General features: G+C 56.2%; 3 protein-coding genes across 3 annotated transcripts; 2 read left to right on the top strand and 1 right to left on the bottom strand.

Annotated features, from left to right (window-relative positions):
- Nucleotides 1–85: 85 nt before the first annotated feature.
- On the bottom strand, nucleotides 86–1,826 carry nol7 (nucleolar protein 7). The gene is made up of 8 exons (XM_057056700.1): nucleotides 1,589–1,826; nucleotides 1,334–1,394; nucleotides 1,099–1,154; nucleotides 999–1,024; nucleotides 872–929; nucleotides 611–732; nucleotides 459–536; nucleotides 86–295 (listed from the first exon to the last, which is right to left on the bottom strand). The coding sequence occupies exons 1-8, from the start codon at nucleotides 1,771–1,773 to the stop codon at nucleotides 222–224; spliced, it is 660 nt and encodes a 219-aa protein (XP_056912680.1). The 5' UTR covers nucleotides 1,774–1,826; the 3' UTR covers nucleotides 86–221.
- A 400-nt stretch (nucleotides 1,827–2,226) lies between these two features.
- Nucleotides 2,227–3,802, top strand: epdr1 (ependymin related 1). Its single transcript, XM_057056702.1, is given in 4 exon segments — nucleotides 2,227–2,347; nucleotides 2,350–2,533; nucleotides 2,930–3,138; nucleotides 3,211–3,802. Coding segments are annotated over 4 exon segments (639 nt in total). The 5' UTR covers nucleotides 2,227–2,295; the 3' UTR covers nucleotides 3,405–3,802.
- Nucleotides 3,803–4,087: 285 nt separating this feature from the next.
- On the top strand, nucleotides 4,088–12,559 carry slco5a1a (solute carrier organic anion transporter family member 5A1a). The gene is made up of 10 exons (XM_057056693.1): nucleotides 4,088–5,215; nucleotides 5,370–6,347; nucleotides 8,316–8,448; nucleotides 9,480–9,697; nucleotides 9,837–10,001; nucleotides 10,488–10,686; nucleotides 11,025–11,184; nucleotides 11,335–11,579; nucleotides 11,643–11,707; nucleotides 11,837–12,559. Exons 2-10 carry the CDS (start codon nucleotides 5,393–5,395, stop codon nucleotides 12,346–12,348), a joined length of 2,652 nt encoding a protein of 883 aa, XP_056912673.1. The 5' UTR covers nucleotides 4,088–5,215; nucleotides 5,370–5,392; the 3' UTR covers nucleotides 12,349–12,559.
- Nucleotides 12,560–14,981: the final 2,422 nt, after the last annotated feature.

The raw sequence follows: 14,981 nt of genomic DNA, 5'->3' as shown, positions 1-14,981 counted from the left end.
TCCCATCAGCCCAGAATAAACATCAGGCCGCTAATGGAGCTGCTCTGTTTCATTTCTGCTGCACAAAACACCAACGTGTGATCAATAAAAGTTCACTTTTCTTGATTTAATTGGGATAAATCGACGGTCCAGTTCTTTAAACACATCCAGCTGTGCTGAACATCAGCGAGCGCTCATAGTCCACGGGTGGCGTGCGGAGGGCGCGGCGCGGCGCGGCGTCCTCAGGAGGGGTTCTGCTGCCTCCGCTGGAGCCACCTCTTCTTCAGCTTCTCTGATTTGGCTTTTTGTTGAGACGCTGCAAGTTCACAAAGTCAGAACGGCTCAAACGTGGCGACGCCAATGTTTAAAACTACACAACCCTAAAATAAAACCTTTCAGGGTCTAAAAGAATCAACGACCACCGGATAAAAAGACCTTTCCCTGCGTTTTTAATTAATTCATTACATTCATGAACTCACCCCAGCCTTTCTTCACAAACTCCACCGCTGCACTTTTTTCCCGGCCCCTCTTGTTCTGGATGGACAGCAGCTCGTTACCTGGACAGCAAAAACACAGACTGAACGTGGGTCCACCAGCTCCGAGACCAGGACCAGAGGTGGCTCCGTCCTACATGTGGTCCTGCGGCTTCCTGGCCCGTAGAGCCTGGAGCGGAGGAAGTCCTCGGCGGCCTGCTGCTGGGAGCACGCCGAGCCGCTCCCCTTCACCGTCATCACCGTGTAGGTTCCACCAAAGCTGCAACAACACAAGTTCACTGTTTCACAGGCCTCCTCTTGGCGGAACTGTTCCGTTCTGAGGTTACGAGTGCAGAACGTCAGGATCGCATCTTCTAAGTCACAATTCTGTTGCAGCTTGTTAGAAGAAAGCAACGTACACTCTTGAATTGTTCCCTCGGTCCTTCTTCTTCTCTGGTTCTTCATCTGTCTTCTCGGCTGGTGATGATCAAAGCATGAATTCACTTTGATTCTGCTCATCCAGAAATCAGAGAAAGGGGTCTTTACCTTCCTCCTCGGGCTGGTTCTGCTTCCTGCAAAACAAAGCAGATGTTTTACTGCAGATGTTGCCCGGACCAGAGCGAAGGAGCAGCAGGAGGAATCTTACTTCGAAGGAGTCGCATCAAATTCCTCCAACACGTCGGCCGGTAGAAGTTTCCTTTTCTTGAAAGACATCAAAATTAAATGCAATTAATTTCACACAACAACCCCAAACGGACATGTGGTAAAATATCCGTCTCCTCTAATGAGGACAGAACAGAAACCTTCTATTTCTCCACATTACACCAAAAACCTGATCAGATCACTTCACGCACATTTCTTATTAATCTAAGAAAACCGACCTTTTGTTCCTGGAACAGCTCCTGTCGCTTCCTTCTCTTCTCTTTCAACACTTCTTTTTCACTGCAAACATGGAAACTTGTTTGATAAAACACTGAATATTAAAATATAAATGTTCTACATCTGCATCCACGCCTTTATTTAGTTTCCAAACGCACAACCAAAGCGTGTCGGAGCCGTGTTTTATCAGCATTTATTCCAGCTGCTACATTCTGGATGTGGTTTGTTGGACCAGTCAATGCTAACTCGTTAGCTACCTCCGCACCGCGGCCAGCGCTTGTTTCATGCTGTGTAAAGCCTGAGCCTTCGAGTCTTCAAACGTGACCTCTTCGGGAGCCTCATCGTCGCTGGACGGCTCCAACAAACTCAAATTCCCCGTCTGCTTCCCGACAATCGTCGGCTTTGAGGAAGAAACTGTTTTTCCACGTTGCTTTTTCACCATGTTTGCGTCCAACAAGGCTACGTCATCTCACCGCGCCAGACTGTGACGCCGTCAATATGGGACCTGGGAACACGTGTCCCCCTGTTGGCCAGACACGGAACTGCAACCGGAGTGGCAATAACCTAGTTATAGATTCAGATCTATATAAACAGTCCAACACCTGGAGGAAATAAACATTAGTTTAGCTCTTTTGGTCTCCCCTGTAGATCACAACGATCTGCAGTAAAATATTAGCAATGTTCACATCCCTTTAAAAACATTACTGGGCTTTATTTAAAATGTTTAATAATACTGAAAGCCTCCACCGGAAGCCGTGAAGTTGTTACGCCATCGGCGGCAGGAGGCTTTTATTCTGAAAGCCCCCACCGGAAGCCGTGAAGCGGTTGCGCCATCGGCAGCAGGACGCTTTTATTCTGAAAGCCCCCACCGGAAGCCGTGAAGCGGTTGCGCCATCGGCAGCAGGAGGCGCCACGACGCCAAATCCCAGCAGTTGCGCTCACGCACGGATCCGCTGCTGCAGACATGCATCCACTGATGTTCGTGTTCGTGGCCGCCGCCGGAGCGTCGGTCCTCGGCCCCGCCGGATGGGCGCGTCGGTGCGGGAAGGCCAGCCGTGCCTGGCCCCGCAGGAGTGGGAGGGGAGGTGGGTGCAGTACGACCACAGTACCGGGAGGAACCAACGAGCTATTGTCTCTTACGACGGCCTGAACCAGAGGATCCGAGTCCTGCAGAACCACAAGAAACACACCCCGTGTCAGAAGTAAGGTGGTTTAACTCTCTGATGTAGAACCCACAAGAACCACAGCGAAGGGCTCCGGGGGCAGGAGACGCCTTTGGCTGCTCTCAGACGAAGGTTCTTGGCGGGCGTAGTTGAAACTTGAGACCCGAACAGACCCCCTTCCCCCCGGCTGCGGGGACGAGTCCCGCAGAGCCGCTCTGATTGGTGCTTCCGAACCAGTCGCTGCAGAATAAACTCTGATTATCAGTTTGTTGGGTGCATTCATGTGGAGTCCAGTGTGAACTGGACCGATCTGGTCGTGTTTTAATAATTGCTAAAGCTAAAAGCTGGCTAACGTGTGAGCTAACTGTCCAGAATAATAGTTTTCCCATCGCTTTAAGCCCCTCCCATTAGCGCTCTTGTCTCCGCCCCCTCCAGGTACTTTGAGTACATCTACTTGTACCAGAGCATGGTGATGTTCCAGATCGACCAGAAGACCAAAGACTGCTCGAAGATCGCTCTGACGGAGGCCTGGGATCCGTTCGACATCCCAGATAACTCCACCTTTGAGGACCAGTACATCATCGGGGGCCCCGGGGACAACGTGGAGGCTCAGGAGTGGTCGGACAGGAAGCCGGCACGCCAGCGTGAGTCTGAGTTCTCCAGTTTTAGCGCGTTTGTTTCCGTCCAGAGGCTGAAGCGAGCGTGTGTCTCCCCAGATGAGACCTGGGTGGGCGTCTACACCCTGAAGGACTGTTACCCGGTGCAGGAGACCTACACCAGGAACAGCAGCGTCACCACCTCCACCCGCTTCTTCAACCTCCAGCTCGGCATCAGCGACCCCAACGTCTTCACCCCCCCCAGCACCTGTCAGTCCGCCCGGCCCGAGAGGATGGCGGAGTGGGCGTGCTGAGCGTGGGCGCCGGCGCCGAGCCCCAGACGACCACGCGGTCCGGGGCCACATTTAGACCTTCAGACATTTCCTCTGAGGACTTGCAGGTTCTGACCTTCAAGGAGCTCAAACATTCAGGACGTGAGAATAAGGCAGCAAATGTCTGAGGGTCTGAATGCGATCGGCTGCATTCGAGCCACGAAATGAGCAAAACCTGTGACGACTGTTCTCCTTGCTGCTAACGGTTAGCCGTGCTAGAGCCAAGTGTTTGTGTTTGGGCGTGATGAGCCGGCGTCGGGTCGGCTTTTATAGAAGAACAAACTCCGGTTTTAGGCTTTGTTCTCAGCTGTGATCACCGTCTCCTGGTATTCCTGCTGTCACACCGACTCATTGCTGAATAAAAGCTTCCCAGAAGCCCAGCAGGGTGCCTCAGGCCTGACTCATCACTGCCCCATTACAGGTCCGCCACTGAGAAATGTGCACAGAGAATCAAACATCACCGCATAGGTGTCAGGTCCAGGCACATGTGGCCCGGTCCTGCAGGTCCTGAAGGTCCAGAAACTCCTTTTAAACCACAGTAGGTAGTAAAAAACACTTTAAATATTGAATATCACAGACATCCAGGGGTATTTGTGTAAGTTTATGTTAAATAATACACGATTGTGAGTTTTTGGTTTAAATAAGACAGGTCCGTGCTCGGGCCTCCGCAGTTGTCTGTAGTTACCAGCGTCTCCGCCAGGGGTCGCTCTTTACGCATGAACGCCACCAAACTTGTGACGCCATTGCATGCTTTTTATTTTCAGAAGGTAATATCGAATATATCTGATTAATATACAAATCTGCATCTAAATATAACAGAATATATCTGTATAACTGCCCTATATAGTGAATATTAACTTTGAAGTTAAAAAAAATACCTAAAAAAATAAAATGTTTCCGCTTTCGACTTTCAGGTTTGTTAAATATTATAATTATTGTTGTCGCTATTTTATTAATGAACAAATTCTCGATTTGCTGTAACAACAACAACATGGGTTTGGTTGTAATCTGCACTCAGCAAACATGACTTCCGCCCGTACCTTTCAGAGTAAAGCTTCGAGAAACCGCAGTACTAATTTTGCGACTATAAGAACCCGAAAGGTCCCGTTTGTAAAGGGCATCGCGTCATACGTAGACTGGAACGTGCAGGTCAAATAGAAACAACATAAAGCGAGTTGCGGACCCAAGGCGTGTTCGGCGACCGCTGACTTCCGGTGCGGCGGCCGTTAAAAGCGCAGCTTGACGCGGCTGTTTGTCTCCACAGCGGCCGGAGCTGCGGAAGCACTGCGGTGTTTCTGCGGCAGCGTCGCAGCTCAGCTCGCACTTCTCTCCCCACCGGCGCGTCTCCTCGTTCGGGGCTTTTTCCGCCTCCGACGACCAGGTTCCAATCGCCACCTTTTCGCCCATCTCGCCCGCCGGGGGGGACAGCTGGTGCGGCGACGACATCGGAGGAGGGGGTGATGCCCTTGACTCCGGCTGGAGGAGGAGTTTGGAGCAGAAGGGCTCTCATCCTCTGGATACCCGCCGGAAAATGACATTGTGAGCGTGCGGAGTCCTCGCTGAGGGCGTCGGGGATGCCGGGCAGCTTCATTTCCACGCCGCCATCCGCAGAGCTGCAGCGTCCTGTTGAAAGAAGCCACCGGCTGGAAATGTTCTGAGTCTGCAGGGAACCTGGCCCAGGAACGGTGCCGGTCAGCCTCGGAAGGCCTCGGCCAGCCCCCACCCCCAGATTAGGGCGCAGAAGGCAAATGTTGACGGCCAGATAAGAGAATCCGGAGGCTGCTGCCGAAAGTGTGAGTGGACTCTGACATTGTTGCTGTTTTTGGGCCTCGCTGTGGGAGGACATGTTCCTCTCAATAATACATGCAGTGGGCAGCAGATCCTGAACCGCGTCTCCGTGCATGACGGGCTCGGAACCGAGGTTGTTTAATCTTGTGACCCCTGTAGGGAGGCGGGCTTGAGCGGAGGTCATGGCTGACCACGAGGAAGCCGAGTTGTCCGAGTCCCTCCAGAAGGAGGACGGCTTTTCCAGCGAGCAGGAGGATTCCGCCGCTTTCAAATCGAAAAGTTTGCCAGTTCTAAGCGAGGAGGCGCCTCAGGAGGAAACCTTACTGGCCGGTTCTGCCCAGTCAATCGTGGCCGAAGAGAGCGCCGAATTCATCCAACTTCCTGCCAAGCCGGAGTCGTATCAGGTAGAAGCCCCGACGAGAACCAACTACCTGGCCAAGCCAGGCAAGTCGGCACTGAGCCGGCCCGGCTCCTACATGGAGAACACGGAGCTGCGCAGGAACAAAGTCCTGGCCCGGAGGAAGCCCCCCAGCCTGTTCTCCTCCAGGCTGGCTCAGATCCGTCTGCCCAGCAAGAAGTACCTCAGCCTCATCCTGCAGGACTCGCGCTGCTTCCTGTTCTGCATGTGCTACCTGACCTTCATCCAGTCGCTCATGGTGTCGGGCTACCTCAGCAGCGTCATCACCACCATCGAGAAGAGGTACAGCCTGAGGAGCTCCGAGTCGGGCCTCCTCGTCAGCTGCTTCGACATCGGGAGCCTCCTGGTGGTGGTCTTCATCAGCTACTTCGGTGGGCGGGGCCAGAGGCCTCGCTGGCTGGCTGTCGGGGGCGTGTTCATCGCCGTCGGCGCCGGCCTCTTCTCCTTACCTCACTTCATCTCGCCCCCGTACCAGATCCAGGAAGTGAACTCCTCCTCGGCCAACGAGGGCCTGTGCATGAACAGCAACGCCAGCGGTAAGGACCACGTGGACATCGCCTCCTGTCCCCGGGACCAGGAGGGGAACGAGCACAACCTGTACGTGGCCCTGTTCGTCGTTGCCCAGATCCTGGTGGGCATGGGCTCCACGCCCATCTACACCCTGGGACCCACGTACCTGGACGACAACGTGAAGAAGGAGAACGCGTCGCTGTACCTGGGTAAGAGCGTGATGAGACGTGTGCGTGTGTGTGTGCTGACCCCCAGAACCCAGCAGGACCAGAACCAACACTTGTTCGGCCCAAACTGCATCAACGCGCGCCAGTTCCAGCACAACCGTCGGCACCGTGACGTCTCCTCGCTCCCTTTCACACGTAGAATCAGAAAGCTGCGGTTTGCTATGATGCTAACGCGCGGTCATGCTAATGAGGGAGAGACTAAAGGTATCAGGAGTCTTTAGAAACCTGCGTCCTGGTCCAATGTCCTACGGGCCTTGAGGTCCTGTAGGACGTTGGTTTCTGCAGATTTAATAGATCTGAGATCTGAGAGCGAGCACAAAGAGCTTACTGCCCTCTCACAGGACTCTTACGCTGCTCAGCCTACTTAGCTTATTATGTTAGCAGCAGAACACGAGAGGAGACGGATCATGTCTTCAGAGGACGAGAGGACTCAGCAGGAACCGCTGTCGGGAGCCGGGTCCAGTACCCCGAAGGAGGAGGACCGTGGTGGGACGGTTTCAGCACCACTGTCCTCTAGTCAGAGCTGATGAATCTTAAAGTCCCAGGAGGGCGGCGCCGCTCCGGGTCGGCCATCATACGCGCCGGCGCCGCTCCGGGTCGGCCGACATACGCGGTGGCGCCGCTCCGGGTCGGCCATCATACGCGGCGGCGCCGCTCATACGCGGCGGCGCCCGCGGGGGCAGCAGACGTCCGTGGGAATAATTCAGCACAGCGTGGCTCCGTAACCCCGATAAGAGAGGCTGTGATTGGCTGCTGCGGGCGGCTCCGTGTTCATCAGGAGTCAGGGGCTGTTAGAGGGGCACGGTGGTTCTGGTTCTATGGTGGCAGGATCGGACTGCAGACTTCCTGGTCCAGAACCTCTTGGGTGCTTAAATTGGGGCTCCTGGTCTGAATCAGCAGCAGAAATACGCAGGTTTTCTTTCTGCTGCTTCTGAAACTGAGTCATTTGCGTTTGTGGGTCAGGTCCGATTGTGTTTAGTTGCTCCTGTCAGGCAGAACCAGCAGGTCATGGGGTCAGGACCCAGGTCCACCCTGTGGTTCCTGTTGACTTTTGTTCTTTTGCTTCTGTTAGAACCAGTTTAGGACAGAAACGTGGGCGTAAAGATGTGAAGCTGCAGCCGGTTCAGGACTTGGGCAGCGCTGTGTCAGCAGGTTGCCATGGAAACGCCTCCATTCCACAATTCATTGTGTCTCCCTGGTTGTGGACCACAATGATGCGCCCCCCGTCCCGGCCTCAGCTCCGGCCGCCTGTCTGGACCTGGGAATCACCCCGATCACGTGACTTTTCCCTCCCGGTCAGCAGTGGAACAACTTCCTGTTTCGGCGGCTTGTTCCGCTCATCTGCTCCTCCTCTTCCTCCCTCTCTTCCTCCCTCTCTTCTCTCCTCGTTGTTCCCCATCTTTCCCCTTTTTTCTGGCCTCTCCGGCGCCGACGCTCCCCGGCCCGGCGCCGACGCTCCTCGGCCCGGCGCCGACGCTCCTCGGCCCGGCGTGGATGGTCGGCCTGGTGTTGCGTAACGGGGGTGTTCCCTCTCCTCCCGCTACATCAGGGATTATTCCCGATGGTGCCAGGAAAGTCCTCGATCCCGGTGCTGTATCATCCCGGCTCTGGCGAGGTGACGTAAGAGCGGAGGCGAGACGGACTCTGAGGTCCTGACGGACCTGAACCCAGAGCAGGTTCCCAGGACGGCGAGACGTTCCTGCTGCTCCGGCGTTGAGTTGCACTTCCTTTCAACTCCGGCCAAAGACTTAAAGGTTTAAATTCCCTCTAATTGGAGAAATCTGATTCTCGGGAGCAGGAAAGGTGCCCGATTACTGGGTCACGTGACCTGACGGGTCAGGTGACCCGCACACACGCTCTTTTGTGCCCGGCTCCAGCGGCGATTAGTTCGACTCGGCTGGTTACGCAAGTTGAGCACTTTTAATCTTCCTCCTCTTCTTCGCTCCGCAGCCATCATGTACGTAATGGGAGCACTGGGACCGGCTGCTGGGTACCTGCTGGGAGGGGTCCTCATCGGCTTTTACGTTGACCCCAAGACCGTCGTCACCATCGACCAGAGCGACCCCAGATTCATCGGCAACTGGTGAGAAGTCTTAACTAACGCCGCTGTGGGACGCGGTTTAAATAGCAAACCTATAGAAAGGCTCGTTTCCACGGTAACTGGGGCTCAGCAGGAGGTCTGGGGGCCAGCAGGGGGTCTGGGGCCAGCAGGAAGTCTGGGGTCCAGCAGGAAGTCGGGGCCAGCAGGAGGTCTGGGGGCCAGCAGGAGGTCTGGGGTCCAGCAGGAAGTCTGGGGCCAGCAGGGGGTCTGGGGGCCAGCAGGGGGTCTGGGGCCCCACCAGCTCAGCTCAGGTCCCGGTTCGATGTGATGATGTCGTCAAGACCAGGAAGATGATGGGTCGCTGCGTCCGGAACGGGTTTCAGGAATGACTAAACGTTTGTGTCTCCGCGCTCCTCAGATGAAGGTTGCCGTGGCAACATCAGTGAGTCATAAATGTACCTTAAAATACTTTATGTGAGAGGTGCTGAGAGTCCGCGATGGGACCGCTGAGCCCCTCAGCTGCTGAGTCAGCCGCAGGATTCCAGGTGATGATGGCAGGAAGAGGACGGGGGGGCAGGAAGGTTCCTCAGAGGCTCCTCAGAGGTTCCTCAGAGGCTCCTCAGAGGCTCCTCAAAGGCTCCTCAGAGGTTCCTCAGAGGCTCCTCAGAGGCTCCTCAGAGGTTCCTCAGAGGCTCCTCAAAGGCTCCTCAGAGGCTCCTCAGAGGCTCCTCAAAGGCTCCTCAGAGGCTCCTCAAAGGCTCCTCAGAGGTTCCTCAGAGGCTCCTCAAAGGCTCCTCAGAGGTTCCTCAGAGGCTCCTCAGAGGCTCCTCAAAGGCTCCTCAAAGGTTCCTCAGAGGCTCCTCAGAGGCTCCTCAGAGGTTCCTCAGAGGCTCCTCAGAGGCTCCTCAGAGGTTCCTCAGAGGCTCCTCAGAGGCTCCTCAAGGCTCCTCAGAGGCTCCTCAAAGGCTCCTCAAAGGCTCCTCAGAGGCTCCTCAGAGGCTCCTCAAAGGCTCCTCAGAGGTTCCTCAGAGGCTCCTGAGAGGCTCCTCTCACCTCCTCCTGTCCTCCTGCAGGTGGAGCGGCTTCCTGCTCTGCGCCTTCGCCATGCTGCTGGTCATCTTCCCCATGTTCACCTTCCCCAAGAAGCTTCCGCCCCGACACAAGAAGAAGAAGAGGAGGAAAAAGCTGAGCCTGGACGACATGTCGAGTGACGACGACGTTCTGAAGGAGAAGAGCAACAACAAGAGCCAGCCGGTCACCTCCTCCATGGGCTTTGGGAAGGACATCAAAGGTGGGGTCTCATCTTCTGCCGCTCTTGTGTTTCAGTGATGCTTCCAAACGAGGTGGTTTTTAATGAGGTCAGCTCCCTCAGAGGCTGCAGATGTTGAGGACCAGATGTTAGGAGATAACGTCCCTCTGCTCCCTCTCAGATCTGCCCAAAGCTGCCGTGAGGATTCTCAGCAACATCACCTTCCTGTTCGTCAGCCTCTCCTACACGGCCGAGAGCGCCATCGTAACCGCCTTCATCACCTTCATCCCCAAGTTCATCGAGTCTCAGTTCGGCATCCCGGCCTCCAGCGCCAGCATCTACACAGGTGGGGATGGGCGGGGACGTGGCGGAGACGTGGGCGGAGCTGGAGGAGCTGGAGGAGCTGGAGAAGCTGCTCCTGGACAGGCAGGAAACAGCCTGTGGAGGAGCAGCTTCAGCCCACACACACACACTCATACTCACACACACACACACACACACACACTCACACACTCACACACACACACACACACAACACCACACATCACACACACCACACACACCACACAACACTCACACAACACACACTCACACACACCACACACACACACCACACACAACACACACGCTCACACACTCACACACCACTCACTCACACACACACACCACCCCGCTCCTTCAGCCTCTCCTCAGATGTTCTCCTTACCAAAGAGCTGACTGAGTTCAGCAGAACCGTCTGAAGGTCCAGTCTGGGGTCTGAGCCGCCCCCCGTCCTGCTGTGGCGTGCGTGGGTGGGTCTAATGCGCGCCCTTCTCGCCCTTCTCGCCCTCAGGTGTGATCATCGTGCCCAGCGCCGGCGTGGGCATCGTCCTGGGCGGCTACATCATCAAGAAGCTGAAGCTGGGCGCCCGTGAGTCGGCCAAGCTGGCCATGATCTGCAGCGGCGTGTCGCTGCTCTGCTTCTCCACGCTCTTCATCGTGGGCTGCGAGAGCATCAACCTGGGAGGGATCAACATCCCATACACCACTGGGTGAGGGGGCGGGGCCAGCAGAGCCCAAGAGGGAGGAAGCCCCTCCTCCCTGGGCGTGGCCACCTGTGGATACATCTGCTTTAGTTTGGAAGGAAACAGGATGTTTGGACCACCTGGTCTTTAGTCCTTCCTGTCCTCTGTTCATCCCTTCATCCCCTCCCCCTCCTCCTCCTCTTCCTCCTCCTCCTCCACTCCCTCCCCCTCCTCCTCTGTTCATCCCTTCATCCCCTCCTCCTCCCCCCCTTCTCTCCCCCTCCTCCCCCCCCCCGGAGGCACCAGACCTGGGTTCGGTGTCTGTCCGTCCCAGAGGTTCTGATCCGGTCCCGTGTCTCCTGCAGGCCGACTCTCACCATGACCCAGCGGAACCTGACGGGCGGCTGCAACGTGAACTGTGGCTGCAGGATCCACGAGTACGCTCCGGTCTGTGGTTCTGACGGCATCACCTACTTCAACCCCTGCCTGGCCGGGTGCAGCGGCGTGGCCAACGACAGCAGCGGGGTGAGGCGCCCCCCCCCCCACCCCCTCACCCCCTCACCCCCCCCTCACCCCCTCACCCCCCCTCACCCCCTCCCCCCCACCCCCCCACCGTGGCCCCTCAGGTATGCAGACGATCCCAGACTTAACGCTTGATCCCGGGTCGCTCCGCAGATCCGGAACTACTCGGACTGCGCCTGCGTGCAGAGCCGGCAGGTCATCACGCCGTCCTCGGGGGGGCAGGGCGGCAACCAGCTGCAGCTGGTCATCGTCAAGACGTACCTGAACGAGAACGGCCACGCGGTGGCGGGGAAGTGCGACCGCACCTGCAGCACCCTCATCCCCTTCCTGGTCTTCCTCTTCATCGTCACGCTGATCACGGCGTGCGCCCAGCCCTCCGCCATCATCGTCACGCTCAGGTGCGTGAGGCACCAGAAACATCCCATAATGTCAGGCTGCACCTAACGGCTGTGACCCCGCAGGTCCGTCGCCGAGCAGGAGCGGCCGTTCGCTCTGGGGATGCAGTTCGTCCTCCTGCGGACCCTCGGTGAGCGGCAGAACCTCCAGAACCTTCCGTCTGGGTTTCCTCCAATGGTGGCGGTTGTTTACAGTTGTTTACTGTTGTTGTTTACTGAGTCGGGGCGGGCTTCTCTGTCTCCTCTCTCTCTGCTCTCAGCCTACATCCCGACGCCCATCTACTTCGGCGCCGTCATCGACACCACGTGCATGCTGTGGCAGCAGGACTGCGGCGTGCACGGCTCCTGCTGGGAGTACGACGTCACCTCGCTGCGCTTCGTCTACTTCGGCCTCGCCGCCAGCCTCAAGTTCCTCGGCTTCCTCTTCATCTTCCTCACCTGGTACTCCATCAAGTACAAGGAGGAGCGCGTGGAGCGCTGGCTCAAACGCCACCTGTCGCCCGTCGACACGGTGGGCAGCCTCGTCTGCCACCCGGGGGGCCACAAGGGCCACGCCCGCACGCGCTCCTGCCCCGTGAACATCCCGCGGACGGACCCCGGCGCTCTGCCCGCCAACGGCCCGCCGCGGGCCGGGGCCCTCAACCGCGGCGTCAGCACCCAGAGTTGCCCGGGAAACGAACTCAAAGGGACGACCCCTCCCACCGCCGCCGCCGCCACGGCCGCCGCCGCCTCGCAGGCCCAGTCCCTGGAGCAGGTTTCAGTCAGAGCCTGAGTCCTGGAAGAGGAGGCGGACCTGACATTCATCCAAGAGCCGGCGGCGCCACAGGTGGCGTGTTGAGCCCGCTGTCGTCCGCTGGACGTTTTCTCGGCGTCGGGACCATCGGCTGGATGTCGTCCAGCTCCACGATGGGACCGCGGCGAGTGACTGGTTACAGGAGGGAGGTAGTTTATGCTCACAAACCCACCTGCCCCCACCTGCCCCCACCTGCCTCCACTGCCCCCCACCTGCCCCCCACTGGCCCCCACCTGCCCCCACCTGCCCCCACTGCCCCCCACCTGCCTCCACTGCCCCCTACCTGCCCCCACCTGCCCCCTACCTGCCCCCACTGCCCCCCACCTGCCTCCACTGCCCCCTACCTGCCCCCACCTGCCCCCACCTGCCCCCTACCTGCCCCCACCTGCCCCCTACCTGCCCCCACCTGCCCCCACCTGCCCCCACTGCCCCCCACCTGCCTCCACTGCCCCCACTGCCCCCTACCTGCCCCCACCCGCCCCCCACCCCGGCAACACGTGCCTTCTGTCCACCCCAGTTGTCCCTCATCGGCTGTTTTCCTCCTTTCGTCCATCAAACGTTTAAATCAGGTTGTTTCACGTCATCAAAGACGTGCGGGCAAATGTCCACTGGGGGGCGCTAAAGACAGGGACGTTCCAAGGTCCCCAGGAACCTTCTTTGGTCTTAAACACTGAAGTTAGTGAATAATCACGCAGGACTTTCCTTTCTATTTATTTTAGCCGCTCAACGCTGATTTGTAGATTTATCCGCAGTCTTGTGTCGGAGACGTGACGGGAGGAAACCGCAACATCAAAGCTCCACGGAACCTTTTTGCAGGGGTCGGAGGACGTCATCAAAAGGAACCATTTGTGCTGGACCCATCAGCAGTTTCTATCTGCTCCGTTTTCACTGAATTTTCCTCCTAATTGTGCGTCCAAACGAGACAGAGGACGTTTAAATGCCGAGGACAGGAAATGATGCAACGGCGCTCCCTGGAAAATAAGGTCAAACGTCTCTTCTTTGCTTTCGTAGAGGTTTTTATTTCAGAGGGGCTAAAACCCGCGAATAAAGCCGGCGGGACCACAGGTCAGTGGGCGGAGCTTAGCAGGGCACATTCCTGCGTGACGGAGGCCGCGGTCGCTCCCCGACACAATGACGCATTATTCCGCTGGACGTTGGATTGTTCGGCTTTGGCCGGTTCTGGATAATCCATCCATACACCCGCCCCCCCCCACCGCCTGATTAGTGACCCGCTGCTGGGTCGGTTCTGAGGGGTCCCGGGTCAGTGAGGGCGTCCCGGGTCAGTGAGGGCGTCCCGGGTCAGTGAGGGGTCCCGGGTCAGTGAGGGGTCCGGGTCAGTGAGGTCACAACGTGGTCGTCACTCACTCCGGGTCCCAGTGGTGCTGCTAGATGCTGGACTCTGGTCCCGTCCACACGCCGGTTCTGAGAGGCCGACGAGCCGTCCTCAGCTCACGTGGTCCACGATCCAAAGACCTTCAGGTGGATCCGAGTCTTCAGAAATGCGGATCAACTGATAACGACCCGCGACCTCAGAACCAGAACCTCTAAACACAAAATCCAGCAACAGGTTTTTGTGTTTTTTGGTCCGTTTGTGATGCGTTTCGATGATCTTGAACAGAACCAACAGTCAAAAGAATGAAAGAATATTTAAATGCCATCACTGAAGATGTGGGTCCAATCAGGGACAGAACTCAACCATCATCATCCTCATCATCATCATCATCATCATCATCATCATCCTCATCATCATCCTCCTCATCATCCTCATCATCATCATCATCATCCTCCTCATCATCCTCTCTTTAAAAAGTTAAATTAGTATTTACCTGAACAGGTAGCTTGAGAAGAGCTAGAGCTCGATCGAGGTTCCTGGTTGGACCCTCTGAGGCCCCGCAGGGAGGCGGATTCTGATGGTTCTGTGTTCGAGACCCGCTGATGTTTCTGGGTCAGCGGTCAGGTCCGGTGGCGACCCCCGCAGGCCTCCCGCGGTACTGCACCCACATGCTGGACAGTCATTCGACTCTAAATTAAGAATTAGTTTGCACAATTTATCACGCAGGTAATGTTTAAAGGTTTTAATTATTTAATCTTTTTTAAAGATAAATTCCAGATCTGAATGTTTTTATTTTCCACTCTTTGAACCAGGAACATTTTGGACAAACCTCTTTTTAATCCTTCTAAAACCATTTAATCAGGTTTAAAGGAACAATCATTTAATAATTCATTTGAACTGAGGACCTCTTTGATCTTGATTGTGAAAATTATCCAAAAACATCAGAAATTTGATGTAAATTTCAGGTTTTCCTGAGCAACATTGATCACGCAGTGATTTCTTTGATGTGATTGATTTTTTTAGAGAAACAGGCTTAAACGTTGTGTTCATTAGGTGAAGAAGGAATAATCATTGTGATGGTTCTGGTTCTGGATCCAGTTCCTGGAGGTCAGTGAACGGAGCGGCTGTCAAACTACTCGTTAAGTAACTTTAAGGGCTCAGAAAGGTCGGCAAGGTCACGTCTCGTCGGCTTTTATCTACACGGTTTATTTGTTCTCGTCCGTGCACACATTAACTCACCTTCGTCACACAGAGCTCCGCCCACGCCAGGTGTGGGCGG

Source organism: Takifugu flavidus, chromosome 15 (assembly GCF_003711565.1).
Source record: "Takifugu flavidus isolate HTHZ2018 chromosome 15, ASM371156v2, whole genome shotgun sequence".
Taxonomy (NCBI): Eukaryota; Metazoa; Chordata; class Actinopteri; order Tetraodontiformes; family Tetraodontidae; genus Takifugu; species Takifugu flavidus.
The sequence above is the reverse complement of the archived record's forward strand: the minus strand, read 5'-3'. Positions and strand labels throughout refer to the sequence as shown.

What these genes read in the sequence shown, in the direction of transcription:
- slco5a1a (XM_057056693.1), top strand. Translation starts at nt 5,393, where the DNA reads ATGGCTGACCACGAGGAAGCCGAGTTGTCCGAGTCCCTCCAGAAGGAG. An exon ending in GAACGCGTCGCTGTACCTGG is followed by an intron (nt 6,348 to 8,315) that starts GTAAGAGCGTGA and finishes TTCGCTCCGCAG; the next exon opens with CCATCATGTACGTAATGGGA. An exon ending in CCCAGATTCATCGGCAACTG is followed by an intron (nt 8,449 to 9,479) that starts GTGAGAAGTCTT and finishes GTCCTCCTGCAG; the next exon opens with GTGGAGCGGCTTCCTGCTCT.
- nol7 (XM_057056700.1), bottom strand. Translation starts at nt 1,773, where the DNA reads ATGGTGAAAAAGCAACGTGGAAAAACAGTTTCTTCCTCAAAGCCGACG. An exon ending in GCGCTGGCCGCGGTGCGGAG is followed by an intron (nt 1,395 to 1,588) that starts GTAGCTAACGAG and finishes CCATGTTTGCAG; the next exon opens with TGAAAAAGAAGTGTTGAAAG. An exon ending in GAACCAGCCCGAGGAGGAAG is followed by an intron (nt 930 to 998) that starts GTAAAGACCCCT and finishes GATCATCACCAG; the next exon opens with CCGAGAAGACAGATGAAGAA.